General features: G+C 39.7%; 2 protein-coding genes across 3 annotated transcripts in view; one reads left to right on the plus strand and one right to left on the minus strand.

The window, feature by feature from the left end:
• Positions 1–2,882, minus strand: part of cdk19 (cyclin dependent kinase 19) — an 85,490-nt gene extending 82,608 nt beyond the window's left edge. For both annotated transcript variants that reach the window (XM_061894107.1, XM_061894105.1), the window contains exon 1: positions 2,595–2,882. In XM_061894107.1, the coding sequence (XP_061750091.1) occupies positions 2,595–2,746 (152 nt within the window). In that variant the 5' untranslated portion in view covers positions 2,747–2,882. The remainder of the gene's footprint in view (positions 1–2,594) is intronic.
• A 5,406-nt stretch (positions 2,883–8,288) lies between these two features.
• Positions 8,289–19,682, plus strand: part of amd1 (adenosylmethionine decarboxylase 1) — a 50,578-nt gene continuing 39,184 nt past the window's right edge. The window contains exon 1 of the mRNA XM_061894110.1: positions 8,289–8,611. Coding sequence (XP_061750094.1) covers positions 8,499–8,611 — 113 coding nt within the window. The 5' untranslated portion in view covers positions 8,289–8,498. The remainder of the gene's footprint in view (positions 8,612–19,682) is intronic.

Here is a 19,682-nt window from a genome sequence, read left to right on the forward strand (position 1 = left end):
CTCACGGAAATACATTTTTAAATATTTGGCTTTCATGGCTCTCTCAGCCAAAAAGGTTCCCGACCCCTGCACTAGACAATGGCACATTTTTATGATTATAGATTTGCTAAAAATATTTTTTGGACCAATTAGGGGAAGCTGCATAGTTTCCCACGGCACAGCAGACAATATCTCACGGCTCTTTCAATGTTCTGGGTTGCCTACTCCTGCATTAGTGGAAAAGCGGCAAATGAGTGAAAGCGACAGAGACGTTGCCATGGAGAGGAGGGCTTTCTAACGCGCCTGGCTGTCCGTCAGTAATAACATTCCTCGATAACCTGGACCAATTCAAACCGTTATTGGTTTTTGTTTTTTTTTAGTTTGCATCGCCTCACATTTCTTAATCCTCATTTTGTTCATTTATATTTTGATTTTATTTTGTGTTGAAAATAAAAACAAAGACATTTAAAAAAAAAAAATTTTAAGAATTTTTTTCTCGCGGCCCAGCCTCACCCAGACTCTGCATCCTGTCTTCCCCCAGGTAAATTGAGTTCGAGACCCCTGCCCTAATTGGAGCAAAGCATTTTTTGTTGAAAAAAAAGAGATAAAGAAGTAAAATACAGCACGTTGTCATCAGTTTCTGATTTATTAAGAGTGCAAAATATTGCTCATTTATAGTGGTCTTTCTTGAACTATTTGGAAAAAAAAGATATAAAAGTAACTAAAAACTTGTTGAAAAATAAACAAGTGATTCAATCATAAATAAAGATTTCTACACATAAAAGTAATCATAAACTTAAAGTGCCCTTTTTGGGGATTTTAATATAGATCCATCTGGATTCATCAACTTCATTCCAAACATTTCTTCACAAAAAAATAAATGTTTAACATCTGTCAAGTTCAAACACTGATGACATCTATTAATCAGACAAGAAACAAGGAACCATGCAGAGACACAGTTCAATTTAGCTCATGAGGAGAACGCATGGCGCTGCACACTTAGTCACATTCTTGCCCTACGCTCTAAGGTTCAGCTCCCGCGTCCCTGTTTTTATTCATTTATCATTGTCACCGACGTCCCACTGGGTGTGAGTTTTCCTTGCCCTTATGTGGGCCTACCGAGGATGTCGTAGTGGTTTGTGTTGTGGTTTGTGCAGCCCTTTGAGACACTAGTGATTTAGGGCTATATAAGTAAAAATTGATTGATTGATTGATTCAGAGTTCCATAGAATCTCTGAATAAAACAAAGATAACATCGGTGGCTGAAGCCACCCCTCAGACAAGAAGTTTTGTCTTTGAGCACATCATTATTCGATTTATTATTGGTTAACTTCAGAATAATAATGTTATTAAAACGAATAAGGGATTTATTATACTCTAAACATGTTGGTCTTACTTAAAAATGCACACTTTACATAGTTAAAGCATGTAACTATGTAAAGTTAAAGCACTTTAACTATGTAAAGTGCTTTGAGTCACTAGAGAAAAGCGCTATATAAATATAAGATGGAGGTGGGAAGCTTTTAGCCTTTAGCCACACAAACACACAATGTTTCCTTGTTTAAAATTCCCGAATGTGAAACGAGCGGTAAAGCGATCATGGATCCCAACCAAATGTCAACCGGCAGTTTTCGGTGGGAAAATTGTGGTAATAAGTCAGCTCTTACCGGAGACATCAGCGGAGCTTCGTCCTAGTGCAGCGCGTGACTTCCCTCAGAGACTCTGGCGTCAACACACCCGTGGCCACACCCCTCCGAAATTCAGGTACTGTATAATCTCACTAAAACAATAGGCAGATAAGGGATTTTCCAGAATTATCTTAGTTAATGTGTCTAATAAATTCTGAATCGCTCCCACTTTTTTTTTTTTTTTTCTTGTTCTTAACTCTAAATTTCCTCATCCACGAATCTTTCATCGACGGCGTGGCGCAGTGGGAGAGTGGCCGTGCGCTACCCGAGAGTCCTTGGTCCAATCCCCACCTAGTACCAACCTCGTCACGTCCGTTGTGTCCTGAGCAAGACACTTCACCCTTGCTCCTGATGGGTGCTGGTTGGCGCCTTGCATGGCAGCTCCCTCCATCAGTGTGTGAATGTGTGTGTGAATGGGTAAATGTGGAAGTAGCGTCAAAGCGCTTTGAGTACCTTGAAGGTAGAAAAGCGCTATACAAGTACAACCCATTTATTTATTTATTTAATTCACATTTGAACCAATTAGGTGAAGTTGCATCATTTACCGCGGCACAGTGGTTGAAAACCACTGTATCAGGGGGGGGGGTCATCTCACAACACATAACCAGCATGGGCTGGTCACGTGTCCGTCACGTGACCAGGTGAAAGTGAAACAGTCCCAACTGCCACTAAAAATGGAAACAAAAGTTCGATCGGTCCAATAAAAGAGGTAAAAAGACGTGATAGCGCGTGGTCAGGGCGCCAAGTAAAGACGAGGGGACAAGCGGTAGCGAGGAGGAGGAGGAGGAGGAGGAGGAGGTCGCTGAGTGACATGAAAACATCAACAGACCGTCGAGTTGGGAGGGGATTCAAATCTAAACGCGCCGTTCAACAATCACACGTTGCTGGGGGAGAAAAAAAAAGATGTTGAGTAAAGAAGAGTCTTACCCGTTTTTGCGCTTGGCTTTAAAAACGTGGCCGTAAGTGCCTCGACCCACTTTGCAACCTTCATATTCGAACAGATCTTCCACTCTCTCCCTCTCGGCGGCCAGCTTTGTTTTGAACTCGTAATCCATTCTAACCCATGAATGCGTCTTCATTTAAGATTTAAAAAATGAAATAAAATATTAATTATCGCATGCATTAATTAAATAATCCGCTCGGTTTATTCCCCCACCATTTCCTTGTTTGGGATTTTGGTCCGCTCCGTTTAATGTTCGCTGGCTTGTTGACGTTTCTAATTGGCGCACCGGGTGTTCTGGGTAATGTAGTTTGGAGCGGAAGGAGCAGCCGTTCGTCTCCACGTTAGCAAGGCGAAGTGAAAACTACAACCCGCGTTTTTTCGCTGCGGGCTGCTTGCTCTTTTCGTACTGCTGTACGCTTTCCAGTCTTGGTTTCAATGACGTGCTCCATACTGTATTTAACAATCAAACAACAATCAATGTATTTTGTTTCGGCAATGTTCACATAAAACAAAGACCAACAACAAGAAAAGAGAATAAAAAAAACACTCATTTGAGCAATGATTGAGCCGAAAGGGTGTAGGTTGAAGCAACGCTTATATAAACCTACCCCATCACAACAAGAACAAGGTTCAAAATATATAAAATCTAAAACATGCTTCACTTATATTACTTTTTTTTTAAAAAACAATATATGAGCAACATATATGTAGCACACGTCTCATATACACAGTTTAACATTTAAATCAATCAATCAATCAATGTTTACTTATATAGCCCTGAATCACTAGTGTCTCAAAGGGCTGCACAAACCACCACGACATCCTCGGTAGGCCCACATAAGGGCAAGGAAAACTCACACCCAGTGGGACGTCGGTGACAATGATGACTATGAGAACCTTGGAGAGGAGGAAAGCAATGGATGTCGAGCGGGTCTAACATGATACTGTGAAAGTTCAATCCACAATGGATCCAACACAGTCGCGAGAGTCCAGTCCAAAGCGGATCCAACACAGCAGCGAGAGTCCCGTTCACAGCGGAGCCAGCAGGAAACCATCCCAAGCGGAGGCGGATCAGCAGCGCAGAGATGTCCCCGAGCCGATACACAGGCAAGCAGTACATGGCCACCGGATCGGACCGGACCCCCTCCACAAGGGAGAGTGGGACATAGGAGAAAAAGAAAAGAAACGGCAGATCAACTGGTCTAAAAAGGGAGTCTATTTAAAGGCTAGAGTATACAAATGAGTTTTAAGGTGAGACTTGAATGCTTCTACTGAGGTGGCATCTCGAACTGTTAAATCAAACATATACATTTGTACACTTATATATATATATATATATATATATTATATACACAATTTATTTAAATTCCATATAAAGTGGTAATATATACATTTTAATATAACCTATATGTATGATTATGAAATCCTAAATTGTATTTATATACATATTATATATTATTGTCTTTCTAAACCAATGTTTGCTCTTCTTTCTTATATTTACTAATGATAAATGATTTAAAAAGCTTTTTAAACTGGTTTATGTTGGTGCTGTGTTTTATTTCATCCTTCAAACAGTTCCATATTTTAACCCCTGCTATTGTTATACTCATCCGTTTCTGCGTTGTTCTACAATATTGGATCTTAAAAAGTAGTTCTCTTAAATTATAATTCCCTTCTCTTTGTAAAAATCTTCTGTTGGAAGTAAATCTTTACTTGCTTTATAAATCATTTGGGCAGTCTTGAGTTGGATGAGATCTGGTCGTTTTAAATCAAATGTTTTTATAAATAATCCATTAGTGTGTTCTCGGGGTCCTGTGTTATGTATCAGTCTGGTGGTCCTTTTTTGCATTATGAATAGTGGTTGGATGTTCGTCCTGTATGTATTTCCCCAAACTTCTAGACAATAACTCAAATATGGTAAAGCAAGTGTACAATTTACACACTCTACCTTGAAAACAATAAAGAAGCAACCATTTAAAGGCCGACTGAAACCCACCACTACCGACCACGCAGTCTGATAGTTTTTATATCAATGATGAAATCTTAACATTGCAACACATGCCAATACGGCCTTTTTAGTTTACTAAATTACAATTTTATATTTCCCGCGGAGTTTCTTGTTGAAAACGTCGTGTGTTTGTGACGTCTAGGGTTGTAGCGGACATATTAGCCCAGCACCACACACGGCTAAAAGTAGTCTCTTTTCATCGCATAATTACACAGTATTTTGGACGTCTGTGTCGCTGAATCTTTTGCAATTTGTTCAATTAGTAATGGAGACGTCAAAGAAGAATGCTGTTGGTCGATTGCAGAAACACAGCCTGTGTTTTTTTTTGTTGTTGTTGTGAAGCTTTAAAGGGGAACATTATTACAATTTCAAAAAGGTTAAAACCAATAAAAATCAGTTCCCAGTAGCTTATTTTATTTTTCGAAGTTTTTTTTTTCAAAATTTTACCCACGGCGGAGGAAACTCATTTCGGCCGCTTGTACCGGTGATCTTATCCTTTCGGTCATGACCCAAAGCTCATGACCATAGGTGAGGATGGGAACGTAGATCGACCGGTAAATTGAGAGCTTTGCCTTCCGGCTCAGCTCCTTCTTCACCACAACGCCGTGTGGCGGGGTTCTCCCTTAGAGGTAGGGTGAGAAGCTCTGCCATCCGGGAGGAACTCAAAGTAAAGCCGCTGCTCCTTCACATCGAGAGGAGCCAGATGAGGTGGTTCGGGCATCTGGTCAGGATGCCACCCGAACGCTTCCCTAGGGAGGTGTTTAGGACACGTCCAACCGGTAGGAGGCCACGGGGAAGACCCAGGACACGTTGGGAAGACTATGTCTCCCGGCTGGCCTGGGAACGCCTCGGGATCCCCCGGGAAGAGCTAGACGAAGCGGCTGGGGAGAGGGAAGTCTGGGCCTCCCTGCTTAGGCTGTTGCCCCCGCGACCCGACCTCGGATAAGCGGAAGAAGATGGATGGATGGAAAATCTTACCCATCATGGAATATCCCGAAAAAAAGGCTTTAAAGTGCCGGATTTTCGCTATCTGTAAATCCACCCGTCCATTTGCCTGTGACGTCACATAGTGTTGCCAATACAAACAAAGCGGATAGAACAGCAAGATATAGCGACATTAGCTCGGATTCAGACTCGGATTTCAGCGGCTTAAACAGATTACGCATGTATTGAAACGGATGGTTGGAGTGTGGAGGCAGATAGCGAAAAGGAAATTGAAGAAGAAACTGAAGCTATTGAGCGAATAGCTATTGAGGCTATTCGGCGATCGCCTTCTAACCAACGATTGCATCTTTTGACCATTGGAGCAACTTAAATCCGTCGATTGGTAAGTGTTTGTTTGGCATTAAATGTGGGTCGTGGGAAAGACTGGATGCAAATAAAGCTACAAATGTACATACAGCTAGCCTAAATAGCATGTTAGCATCAATTAGCTGGCAGTCATGCCGCGACTAAATATTTCTGATTAGCACATAAGTCAATAACATCAACAAAACTCACCTTTGTGATTTTGTTGACTTTATCGTTGGAAATGCATCTGCTTTGAGTGTCGCAGGATATCCACACATCTCTGTCAGTAAAATGTGCAGACCAAACGAGGGACTTTCGCATCTTTTGACACTGGTGCAACTTAAATCCGTCGATTGGTATGTGTTTGTTTGGCATTAAATGTGGGTGGATGCAAATATAGCTACAAATGAGGCACAACGATGCAATATGTACATACAGCTAGCCTAAATAGCATGTTAGCATCAATTAGCATGCCGTGCTAATCGATGCACACTCCACGTAAATCAACTTGAATGCGTCCCTGATCGTGTTGTTACACCCTCCGACAACACACCGACGAGGCATGATGTCTCCAAGGTACGGAAATGTTGAAAAAACGCAAAATAACAGAGCTGATTTGACTTGTGTGTGTAATGTGTTTGAGAAAATGGTGGATCGCTTCCCATTGTGACGTCACGGGTGAAAGGTCATCGCTCCGACAGCGAACAATTGAAAGGCGTTTAGATCGCCAAATTCACCCTTTTAGAGTTCGGAAATCGGTTAAAAAAACATATGGTCTTTTTTCTGCAACATCAAGGTATATACTGACGCATACATAAGTCTGGTGATAATGTTCCCCTTTAACGGAGTGGTCAAGCGAACATGTTTCTCTACGTCAACCAGCAGGTTTTTGGATGGGAAAATTGTGATATTAAGTCGGCTCTTACAGGAGACTTCAGTGGATTATGCGACTTCCTCCTGCAGCTCAAAAAGGCAGCTGTGATCTTGGCTCCTCCATTGGCTTCTCTGTGTTACGTCTGTTCGGCATTGAGATGCCGGGTTCGATTCCCTCGAGGATGCGTCGAAAATTGAACACAGCAAAAGGTATGAACTAATGATTTATTTAACAAAAGGTGCTAGAGAACAAAAATACTGGAGCTAAGAAAAGGCAAACAAAAGACACTAGCATGAAAGCTAGGATAAACAAATAGTAAACTAAACTGGCACATAGGCACACAAAGGGGAAAATAAAACATTTAGCATGAGAGCTAAGAATAAATAAAATTGCGCAGCGTGAGAGCTCGCGAGAGTGATACAGAAATTGCATGGAAGCAGAAGTGCAAAGCAGACGTACCGTTGTGTAAGAACCAATTTGGATCCCAGACTGAACAACAAAAGATGCAGGCTTATATAAGGCAGGTGATTAGTGAGGACAGGTGTGCAGGGCCGAGAGAAACAGGTGAAACTGATAAGCTACCATGGTGACCGACTTAAACAGGAAATAATAGGATCAGACGGAGAGTGAAAATAAAAATGGAACAACAAACAATAATATGTGGAGGATCCAAAAAGCGGATCTCAACACTCTGAGGGACACTGGCGTTCACCCCAGCCCTCCGACTTTCAGGTATGACTTTACAATCTCACTAAAACACTATTAAAACAATAAGCAGATAAGGGATCTTCCAGAATTATCTTAGTAAATTTGTCTGAAACGGTTCCACTGCCGCCGCCTGGAGCCGTCGCCTTTTTTTTTTTGATGTTTCACTCTAACTTTCCTCATCCACAAATCTTTCATCTTCGCTCAAATTAATGGGGAAATTGTCATTTCTCGGTGCGAATAGCTCTTGATGTTCTCTACTAAATCCTATCAGCAAAAATATGGCAAAATCGCAAAATGATCAAGTATGACACGTAGAATGGACCTGCTATCCCTGTTTAAATAAGAAAATCCCATTTCAGTAAGCCTTTAACAGATAACAAAACAAGTCATTTTGGCATTTCATTGAAAATGATTTTAAAAAAGTCATGAAAAATTGAGTTTTTGTGGTTGGTGCATTATTTGTGAGTGTATATTGTGTTTTTATGTTGATTTAATAAAAATAAAAAATATTTTTTTATTTTTTTATTTATTTTTTATTTTTATAAAAAAATATTCTGCGGCCCGGTACCGGGCTCTAAAGGATAAATGAACTGCAACTTTTACGACGGAACTTCCGAACAACCGTACGCCATCACGTGACGTCCAGTCGTCAAGGAGAACAGTGCCTTTGTCAAAAAACCCAAACTGACAGCTCTTTCGACCAATCACCTCTCAGCAACATCACTCCTGCCATCCCATTGGTCCACACAGACGATGACGTATGCGTGCCTATATAAACCGCCCGCACTTGGCGCCGCTTCATCGCTGTACGCAGTATGGCTGGCGACATTAGCTAGCACTTGCTAACGGTATTCTCTGCAAAAAGGGAAGACGGCAACTTAAGTGACAAACTCTACATCCGCTTTGGCTTCACGGACTCCCGCACCATTCACTCATCGGAAATACGGAATAACCCACGTTTAGTGATCAGTTTTTTGTTATTATTTTGGTTGGGTGTCTTGCTGTCTCATGATGGAGGATAACGGTGCACACTTCTTCGAGGGGACCGAGAAGCTGCTGGAAGTGTGGTTCTCCCGGCAGGACGAGGCCAAGGGGACCGGGGACCTGCGGACCATCCCGAGGTGGGTGGCACGGCAGCGTGGGATCATTCATTCTGCTTTCCGTGTTCCTTCCACGCCATTTACTTCCTTCTTAAGAGCCAAAAGGGGGAGAGCCGGAGCCCGCGCATGCGCACTCAATCGCCTTGCATCGCCAGTCAAAAATGGCCACCATTCATATGAGATGATTTAAAACACTGACAGTGCGAATTTATTGACGTGTGCCCCCCCTGGCTGACTTTTAGTTAAAAGCACCGCTAAGTCCGCTTTTAACCGTTGGTTTGTAAACGTCGTACTGGAACAATGAGTCATTTTAAACACGTGTGTGAATAGTTGTGCTTGAAGGCTCATTTCGCCGCCATGATCAGGATTTTTCTTTCTTTTTTTTTTTTTTTTTTTTAATGTTTATTTATACATTTCAACATTAACGAACCGAAGAGAAACAGCAATCAAAGTAGTTCATTTGTAAAATTAAAGTAACAAAATTAGAATATAATTTTTATTTATTTAAAAAAAACATAGCTCGACGTAATTACGTCACCGTGATTAGTAACGAACGAGTCCTTTTTTTTCCTGTTATATCATTTTTATTTAATCGGGGTTTTTTTCTCGCGTCATTTCCCAACTCGAACTTTAGAAAATGTCAAGCATGTGGTCGATCGTCACCGTCACGTGTTCTTTAAAGTTAATCACTCATAGTGTTTTTTTTTTTGTTTTTTTTTTTGTGTTTCTTTGTCACATTGACCCGATTAAGCTGTGCATACAAAGCAGACTTAAAAAAAAAAAACAAAAAAAAAACTTTCAGTCAGAAGGTCGTCAAAAGTTAAACGGAAGGGGACCAACTTTCCCAGCGGACCACTGGCTTTGAGTGTCTTCCGGTCACGTTGCCGAGCCATGAAGTCCCTTGCAGCCCGCCCACCCTCCATGGTCCTCTGGATTGGCTGCAGGGGATTCATGCATTCATCTCTTCTTTTTGCCATTAACCCCTTCTAGTCTGCTGACAGCCATCAGACTGTAAAATGCATATAGAACATAATATAATAGCAAGTACTTTATTGATCCCTGGGGGAAATTCAGCACTGCAGTTCGCTCACAATAAACAATACTAATAATAAATAATATATGACATATATTATATGTATAATATATAATATAATGGAATAGTATAAATATATTCTACATTTAAGTGCAGTCAAGGAACACATGCATTATATGTTCCTTTTGACTGTATATGTACTGTAAATGTATCATGTATTTATATTATTCACATGTGAATAATGCTGTATAATACTGTATTTGTTTTTCACATGTGAATAATGCTGTATAATACTGTATTTGTTTTTCACATGTGAATAATACAAATAGTCTATTATACAGCATTATTCACATGTGAATACTGCTGTATAATAGACTGTATTTATATTATTCACATGTGAATAATGCTGTGTAATAGACTGTCTTTGTTATTCACATGTGAATAATGGTGTAGACTGTATTTGTTATTCACATGTGAATGATGCTGTATAATAGACTATTTGTTATTCAGCCCTTTGAGACACTAGTGATTTAGGGCTATATAAGCAAACATTGATTGATTGATTGATGTGAATAATGCTGTATAATGTCTTTATATTATTCACATGTGAATAATATAAATACAGTCTATTATACAGCATTATTCACATGTGAATACTGCTGTATAATAGACTGTATTTATATTATTCACATGTGAATAATGCTGTGTAATAGACTGTCTTTATGTTATTCACATGTGAATAATATAAATACAGTCTATTATACAGTATTCACATGTGAATACTGCTGTATAATAGACTGTATTTATATTATTCACATGTGAATAATGCTGTGTAATAGACTGTCTTTGTTATTCACATGTGAATAATGCTGTATAATAGACTATTTGTTATTCACATGTGAATAATGCTGTATAATGTCGTTATATTATTCACATGTGAATAATATAAATACAGTCTATTATACAGCATTATTCACATGTGAATACTGCTGTATAATAGACTGTATTTATATTATTCACATGTGAATAATGCTGTGTAATAAACTGTCTAAGTTATTCATCAGTGAATAATATAAATACAGTCTATTATACAGTATTCACATGTGAATAATAGACTGTATATTATTCACATGTGAATACTGCTGTATAATAGACTGTATTTATATTATTCACATGTGAATAATGCTGTGTAATAGACTGTATTTATATTATTCACATGTGAATAATATAAATACAGTCTATTATACAGTATTCACATGTGAATACTGCTGTATAATAGACTGTATTTATATTATTCACATGTGAATAATATAAATACAGTCTATTATACAGTATTATTCACATGTGAATAATACTGTATAATACACTGTATTTATATTATTCACATGTGAATAATACTGTATAATAAACTGTATTTATATTATTCACATGTGAATAATATAAATACAGTGTATTATACAGTATTATTCACATGTGAATACTGCTGTATAATAGACTGTATTTATATTATTCACATGTGAATAATGCTGTATAATAGACTATTTGTTATTCACATGTGAATATTGCTGTATAATAGACTATTTGTTATTCACATGTGAATAATGCTGTATAGTGTCTTTATATTATTCACATGGACATGATGGACATTTTTTTATTGAATGTATTGTAAATAGTAAAAACTCTATCAAAAGTCAATAGAGCATATGGAAGTCACTTCAAAATAAATATAAAGCCCTTCAAAAAACTGTGGGAAACTTCCTGGTCCCTTCTAGAGGCAAGATTGAAGGAAGCTTGAAGTAAAGTTGCTTCCAGAAAAAAACACAATATTTAGGTACGTGACAAAATTCATATGGAAAATGTCTGGGGGAAAAAAAGCGATGACATTGCAAAGATTTATGGAAAAAAACTTTCCAATGGTACTTGAACCACTGTGGTAGACTAAATATTAATGCGCTACGGATTTCTGAAAACTAAAATATTGCTTATTTTGTCCTGGATTATCCATAAAGACAAGTAAATGTGTGACCTACAGTACATATTGAAAGCTCCATTATGTCCCAAATGCTTGACACAAGAAGTACAAACCCTGTTTCCATATGAGTTGGGAAATTGTGTTAAATGTAAATATAAACGGAATACAATGATTTGCAAATCCTTTTCAACCCATATTCAGTTGAATATGCTACAAAGACAACATATTTGATGTTCAAACTGATGATCTTTTTTTTTTTTTGCAAATCATTAACTTTAGAATTTGATGCCAGCAATAAAGTTGGGACAGGTGGCAATAAATACTGATAAAATTGAAGAATGCTCATCAAACACTTATTTGGAACATCCCACAAGTGTGCAGGCTCATTTGTAACAGGTGGGTGACATGATTGGGTATAAAAATAGTTTCCCAAAAAATGCTCAGTCTTTCACAAGAAAGGATTGGACGAGGTACGCCTTTGTCCACAACTGCGTGAGAAAATAGTCAAACAGTTTTAGTACAACGTTTCTCAAAGTGCAATAGCAAGAAATTTATGGATTTTAACATTTACGGTCCATGATATGATCAAAAGGTTCAGAGAATCTGGAAAAATCACTCCACGTAAGCGGCTCGGCCGTAAACCAACATTGAATGACCGTGACCTTCGATCCCTCAGATGGCACTGTATCAAAAACCAACATCAATCTCTAAAGGATATCACCAAATGGGCTCAGGAACACTTCATAAAACCACTGTCACTAAATACAGTTGGTCGCTACATCTGTAAGTGCAAGTTAAAGCTCTACTATGCAACGCAAAAGCCATTTATCAACAACATCCAGAAACGCCGCCGGCTTCTCTGGGCCCGAGATCATCTAAGATGGACTGATGAAAAGTGTTCTGTGGTCTGACGAGTCGACATTTCAAATTTTTTGGGGAAATATTCGACATCGTGTCATCCGGACCAAAAGGGGAATCGAACCATCCAGACTGTTATAGACGCAAAGTTCAAAAGGATGGTATGGGGGTGCATTAGTGCCCAAGGCATGGGTAACTTACACATCTGTAAAGGCACCATTAATGCTGAAAGGTACATACAGGTTTTAGAGCAACATATGCTGCCATCTAAGCGCCGTCTTTTTCATGGACGCCCCTGCTTATTTCAGCAAGACAACGCCAAACTACTTTCAGCACGTGTTACAAATGCGTGGCTTCGTAAAAAAAGAGTGCGGATACTTTCCTGGCCCGCCTGCAGTCCAGACCTGTCTCACATCGAAAATGTGTGGCGCATTATGAAGCGTAAAATACGACAGCGGACTGTTGAACGACTGAAGTGCTACATAAAACAAGAATGGGAAAGAATTCCACTTTCAAAGCTTCAACAATTAGTTTCCTCAGTTCCTAAACGTTTATTGAGTGTTGTGTAAAGAAAAGGTGATGTAACACAGTGGTGAACATGCCCTTTCCCAACTACTTTGGCATGTGTTGCAGCCATGAAACTCTAAGTTAATTATTTGCGAAAAAAAAAATAAAGTTTGAGTTTGAACATCAAATATCTTGTCTTTGTAGTGAATTCAATTGAAAATGGGTTGAAAAGGATTTGCAAATCATTGTATTCCGTTTATATTTACATCTAACACAATTTCCCAACTCATATGGAAACGGGGTTTGTACATGGAAGTTTATTAACCCAAATCACTCAATGAAAACAAACTTTGTTATGCACAGAAAAATAGCTCAAACTTCCATACTTCCTGGAATTTTCAAATGAGGTTTTAGAGTGAGTAATTGTGCATTAGCATGATACTTATCTGACCAAAGTAGTGGAGTTGTTTTTGTCCGAGGCGAGGTGGAACCGGCAGCCATGATGGCCGCTGCAGCCTCAACAAAAACATTTGAATCTTTTTTTAGGAATTTTGCCTATTCACAATCATTCTAAAATACATGACAGATGTATTTTTGTTATTTAATGCATTCTATATAGTAAATAAACACGATCAAAAGTCAACAGAGCCTATGGAAGCTACTTAAAAAACAATATATAATGCCCTTCAAAAACTGTGAAACTTGCTGGTCCCTTCTGCTATCCCGATGACAGGCGTGATTTATGATCTACAATAAAGTTTTGATGAGCAAGAGAAGGAGCTGAGCATGTCAACATTGGGACTCAAGCCTGTGATCACGGTGCTGCTATAAAAAGTTTGTCTGCAGAAGTGCTTGTAATAGCAATATCAGTAATACTTGGTTAATACTCAAGTCACCAAATATAAATGGACTATTGTCGGTTTTTGGATGGTTTTTTCCTGGGTTTTATGGGCGTAGTAAAGGACCTCCCGTAGTCTTTGCTATAAGCAGACTTTTAGACACGTTTTTTACGAGTTTGAATGCTTAAAAAATACCCAATATATATATATATCAATCAATGTTTACTTATATAGCCCTAAATCACTAGTGTCTCAAAGGGCTGCACAAACCACTACGACATCCTCGGTAGGCCCACATAAGGGCAAGGAAAACTCACACCCAGTGGGACGTCGGTGACAATGATGACTATGAGAACCTTGGAGAGGAGGAAAGCAATGGATGTCGAGCGGGTCCAACATGATACTGTGAAAGTTCAATCCGTAATGGATCCAACACAGTCGCGAGAGTCCAGTCCAAAGCGGATCCAACACAGCAGCGAGAGTCCCGTTCACAGCGGAGCCAGCAGGAAACCATCCCAAGCGGAGGCGGATCAGCAGCGCAGAGATGTCCCCAGCCGATACACAGGCAAGCAGTACATGGCCACCGGATCGGACCGGGCCCCTTCCACAAGGGAGAGTGGGACATAGAAGAAAAAGAAAAGAAACGGCAGATCAACTGGTCTAAAAAGGGAGTCTATTTAAAGGCTAGAGTATACAAATGAGTTTTAAGGTGAGACTTAAATGCTTCTTAGGGGTGTAACGGTACACAAAAATGTGGGTTCGGTACGTACCTCGGTTTAGATTAGATTAGATTAGATAGTACTTTATTTATTCCGTCAGGAAAATTAAAATTTTCAGCACAATCCCATTCAAGATCAGACAAACATTACAGGGAGACAGAACAGGATCGCTGACGGGTCTGCCGGCTTCCAGACCCCCTTACAAAAAAGATGACATACAGGTAAACAAAGGGGGGAGGGAGGGGGTGATGGGAGAAAAAAAAAATAGAATATTAAAATGAAATTTAAAAAATCGGTCTTAGCCTAGGCCCTGGAGTGGGGGTGCAGACTGAGGCCAAGGGAAAAAACAGCAACTCATAGCCATAGTACACATCCCTCTTACATGTGTGTAAGAGGGAAAGATCAAACATCAAAGAACACAGAGGACATTAAAGACTTTAGAGGTCACGGTTTGGTTCATTTTCAGTACAGTAAGAAAACAACAAAAAAACATTTTTGGGGTTATTTATCCACCAAATTTGTAAACAATGGCTTTATCCTTTTAACATTGGGAACACTATAATAATTCTGCCCACGTTAATCCACATTAAACTGCCTCAAATTGTTGCTTTGTTTAAATAAAATGACAACCTTTCTTCCACATATAAAAAGTGCAACATTGAACAGTTTCAACTCATCATGCTTAATTTATTACAGCATTTGGGAAGCCTGTAGTTGACTTTTATTACGCACACACAGCAAAATGAGCTAACCTAACGCTAAAAGCTAATCAGCCTTCACCTCAACCCAGAACAAAGAGAGCTGAACTGCAGTTTAAGTTTCTAGAAGGTCAACGGGCTCATAGTGATGTTTGTAATAGTCGTGACTGGGAAGTGTTTTTTATAATTTGGGGAGTGTACGATGTCAGCTGCTCACCTGCTAGACACATATCTGCTCATCTCAACGCCGGAGCACTGACTCTAGGCTTTCTGAATACACGCTGCTGATTGGCTGTTACATCGGCCTGAGTACTCCCTGCTGATTGGCTTTGTATGTAACCAATCAGATGGTTGTGTGGGCGGGACAATGCTCAGACAGGCAGAAAGCAGAGCAGCTTGTTAAGACTTTCGCTTACAAACTCGTTCGATACACCCACGTACCGAACCGAAACCCCCAAACCGAAACGGTTTAATACAAATACACGTACCGTTACACCCCTATTATCTCTGCGTTAGATCGTTCATAATGATTGTGAATGATGGGTATAATTAAAAAAAAAAGTGCAATTCCCCTTTAAGGACACTCAACCATAATCAAATGCTCAGACTAGGGTACGTACCTTGGTTTAGAGGTCACGGTTTGGTTCATTATCGGTACAGTAAGAAAACAACAAAATATACATTTTGGTTATTTATTTACCTAATTTGTAAACAATGGCATATTATACATATACGGGGCGGCATAGCTCGGTTGGTAGAGTGGCCGTGCCAGCAACTTGAGGGTTGCAGGTTCGATTCCCGCTTCCGCCATCCTAGTCATTGCCGTTGTGTCCTTGGGCAAGACACTTTACCCACCTGCTCCCAGTGCCACCCACACTGGTTTAAATGTAACTTAGATATTGGGTTTCACTATGTAAAAAAGCGCTTTGAGTCACTAGAGAAAAGCGCTATATAAATATATTTCACGAAATAAACACACTGGATACATTGCCAGGATTAATGTGGTCAACGTATATGAAATAAATACTTAATCAGATAAGGCTCGGAATGGTTTCTTAGCTCGGTTGGTAGAGCGGCCGTGCCAGCAACTTGTGGGTTGCAGGTTCGATTCCCGCTGCCGCCATCCTAGTCACTGCCGTTGTGTCCTTGAGCAAGACACTTTACCCACCTGCTCCCAGTGCCACCCACACTGGTTTAAATGTAACGTAGGTATTGGGTTTCACTATGTAAAAAAGCGCTTTGAGTCACTAGAGAAAAGGGCTATATAAATATATTTCACAAAATATACACACTGGATTCATTGCCAGGATTAATGTGGTCAACGTATATTAAATAAATACTAAATCAGATAAGGCTCAGAATGGTTTCTTAGCTCGGTTGGTAGAGTGGCTGTGCCAGCAACTTGTGGGTTGCAGGTTCGATTCCCGCTTCCGCCATCCTAGTCACTGCCGTTGTATCCTTGAGCAAGACACTTTACCCACCTGCTCCCAGTGCCACCCACACTGGTTTAAATGTAACTTAGATATTGGGTTTCACTATGTAAAAAAGCGCTTTGAGTCACTAGAGAAAAGGGCTATATAAATATATTTCACAAAATATACACACTGGATTCATTGCCAGGATTAATGTGGTCAACGTATATGAAATAAATACTAAATCAGATAAGGCTCAGAATGGTTTCTTAGCTCGGTTGGTAGAGTGGCTGTGCCAGCAACTTGTGGGTTGCAGGTTCGATTCCCGCTTCCGCCATCCTAGTCATTGCCGTTGTGTCCTTGAGCAAGACACTTTACCCACCTGCTTCCAGTGCCACCCACACTGGTTTAAATGTAACTTAGATATTGGGTTTCACTATGTAAAGCGCTTTGAGTCACTAGAGAAAAGCCCTATATAAATATAATTCACTTCACTTTATCAAAACCTTTCTACATGTATAGTGCTTTTTTTGATTGATTGATTGGTTGATTGAGACTTTTATTAGTAGATTGCACAGTACAGTACATATTCCGTACAATTGACCACTAAATGGTAACACCCCAATAAGTTTTTCAACTTGTTTAAGTCGGGGTCCATGTTAGTCAACATTAAACTGCCTCCAGTTGTTTCTCAGATGAAATAAAATGACAAAACTTTTCTTCTACATATAAAAAGTGCAACATTAAACAGTTTCAAGTCAACTCAGCCTCAGATTAACTTTTAGTCTCCCCCCCCCCAGGCTGGCTGACTTGGTAGTAAGAGGATATATGGGTTTATTGTTCTTCCACCATAGAAGTGGATCAAAATCTAGTTTTAATGCAATACAGCAGGGGTAGGGAACCTATGGCTCGCGAGCCAGATCTGGCTCTATAGATGACTGCATCTGGCTCTCTGATAAATCTGAGCTAACTCTGCTTAACACAATAAGTAATGAATAATTCCACTTCTTGTAATCAAAGTGTTAAAAATAACATTCATAATATAAAGCATGCTCATGCATTTGAATCCATCCATCTTTTTTTCTACTGCACTTATTGAAGAAGTTGCATTAAGAGTAAGAAGTGATTTATTTATTATTGGTTAGTTTAGGGTTTGCCCTACTGGGGGTTCTTCAGACCACCAAGTACCGACATGAGAGCCTTTTATTTATTTTTTTAAAATTTTCAATAAGTCTCTCAGTTGCTTTCCGGCAATTGTCTTTTTATCTTTCGTTCTCGCTCGCACTCTGGCTCCAGCCCCAACCCCGTCTCTTCAACTGGCTGCTGCTTATAAACAGAGCGATGGGTGATTAGATATCAAGGCCCAGGTGGGCTATGTACGCAACTGTCGCCGATTTCGAGGCCTGTCCTGGCAACATCCCGCTTCGCTGCAGGCCCTCAGGCCACGCCCCCTCCACAGTTAGCTTCAGAATAACAATGTTATTACAAAGAAATAGAGACCTATTATACTCTACAAATGTTGATCTTACTTAAAAATGCACGCGTTTAGTTGTGTTCAGTGTTTGAAAAAAATATTATATGGCTCTTACGGAAATGTATTAACATTTTTGAATTCTTGGCTCTCTCAGCCAAAAAGGTTCCCGACCCCTGCAATACAGCAACCCCCGCGACAACGGGACAAGCGGTAGAAAATGGATGGATGGATGGATGGATGGATGGATGGTTTTGAATGTGCTGCTAAAAACATTTATTGCTTTAGCCCTGCCTGGGTGGCCGAGGAGAGGCTGTTTAAATGCAGTGTTTGCACCACGCTCCTCTTTCTCTTCCTTAAAGCGAGCTTGACTTGGGGGTGGTGCCGCTTCAAAGGGGTTAGCATGTTTGAAGTGTTTGCAGAAACATACCCTACTGCTTCTGAACAATGTCGGCAAACCTCCGTCCTCCATTGTTGTATCGCACCGCAAAGCCGAAGTGTTCCCAAAGGGGAGATGTTAACGGGTCAGGAGGGTCCTCCAGCTCTGGCTTTTGCATGTTGTCCTAGCCCGGTCGCTGCTAGCATGCCGTGTGTTGTGCCTCGATCTGCATTGTTTACACGACGTGCGGTGCGCTACCTCAGTGGTTCTCAACCTTTTTTCAGTGACGTACCCCCTGAGCAAATTTTTTAAATTCAAGTACCCCCTAATCAGAGCAAAGCATTTTTGGTTGAAAAAAAGAGATAAAGAAGTAAAATACAGCACTATGTCAGTTTCTGACTTATTAAATTGTATAACAGTGCAAAATATTGCTCATTTGTAGTGGTCTTTCTTGAAATATTTGAAAAAAAAAGATATATTTCAACAAGTTTTTAGTTATTTTTATATCTATATATATATATTTATAGCAGCACATTTAAAACCATCCATCCATCCATTTTCTACCGCTTGTCCCCCGTTCAGGGTCGCGAGTGTTGCTGTATTGCATTAAAACTAGATTTTGACCCACTTCTATGGTGGAAGAACAATAATATAACAATATATATTGAAATATAAGAAAGTGATTCAAATATAAAAAAATATTTCTACACATAGAAAAAATCATCAACTTAAAGTGCCCTCTTTCGGGATTGTAATAGAGATCCATCTGGATTCATGAACTTAATTCTAAACATTTCTTTTTTTGTGAAGAAATGTTTAGAATTAAGTTCATGCATCCACATGGATCTCTATTTTTAACATTTGTCAGGTTCAAACACTGATGACACCTATTAATCAGACAAGAAGCAAGGAACCATGCAGAGACAGAGTTCAATTTAGCTCATGAGGAGAACGCATGGCGCTGCACACTTAGTCACAGTCTTGCCCTACGCTCTAAGCTTCAGCTCCCACGTCCCTATTTTTAATCAGAGTTCCGTAGAACTCTGAATAAAACAAAGATAACATCTGTGGCTGAGGCCAAACCTCAGACAAGAAGTTTTGTCCTTGCATGGATTAGAAAAAGTCTCAATCAAACCAGGGTTGTAGATATCTGGTCAGGTCACTCGTCACCCTTTTGCCGTCACCTTCATTGTCCATTCCTTGT

This window comes from Nerophis ophidion, linkage group LG03 (genome assembly GCF_033978795.1).
Source record: "Nerophis ophidion isolate RoL-2023_Sa linkage group LG03, RoL_Noph_v1.0, whole genome shotgun sequence".
Lineage (NCBI taxonomy): Eukaryota > Metazoa > Chordata > Actinopteri > Syngnathiformes > Syngnathidae > Nerophis > Nerophis ophidion.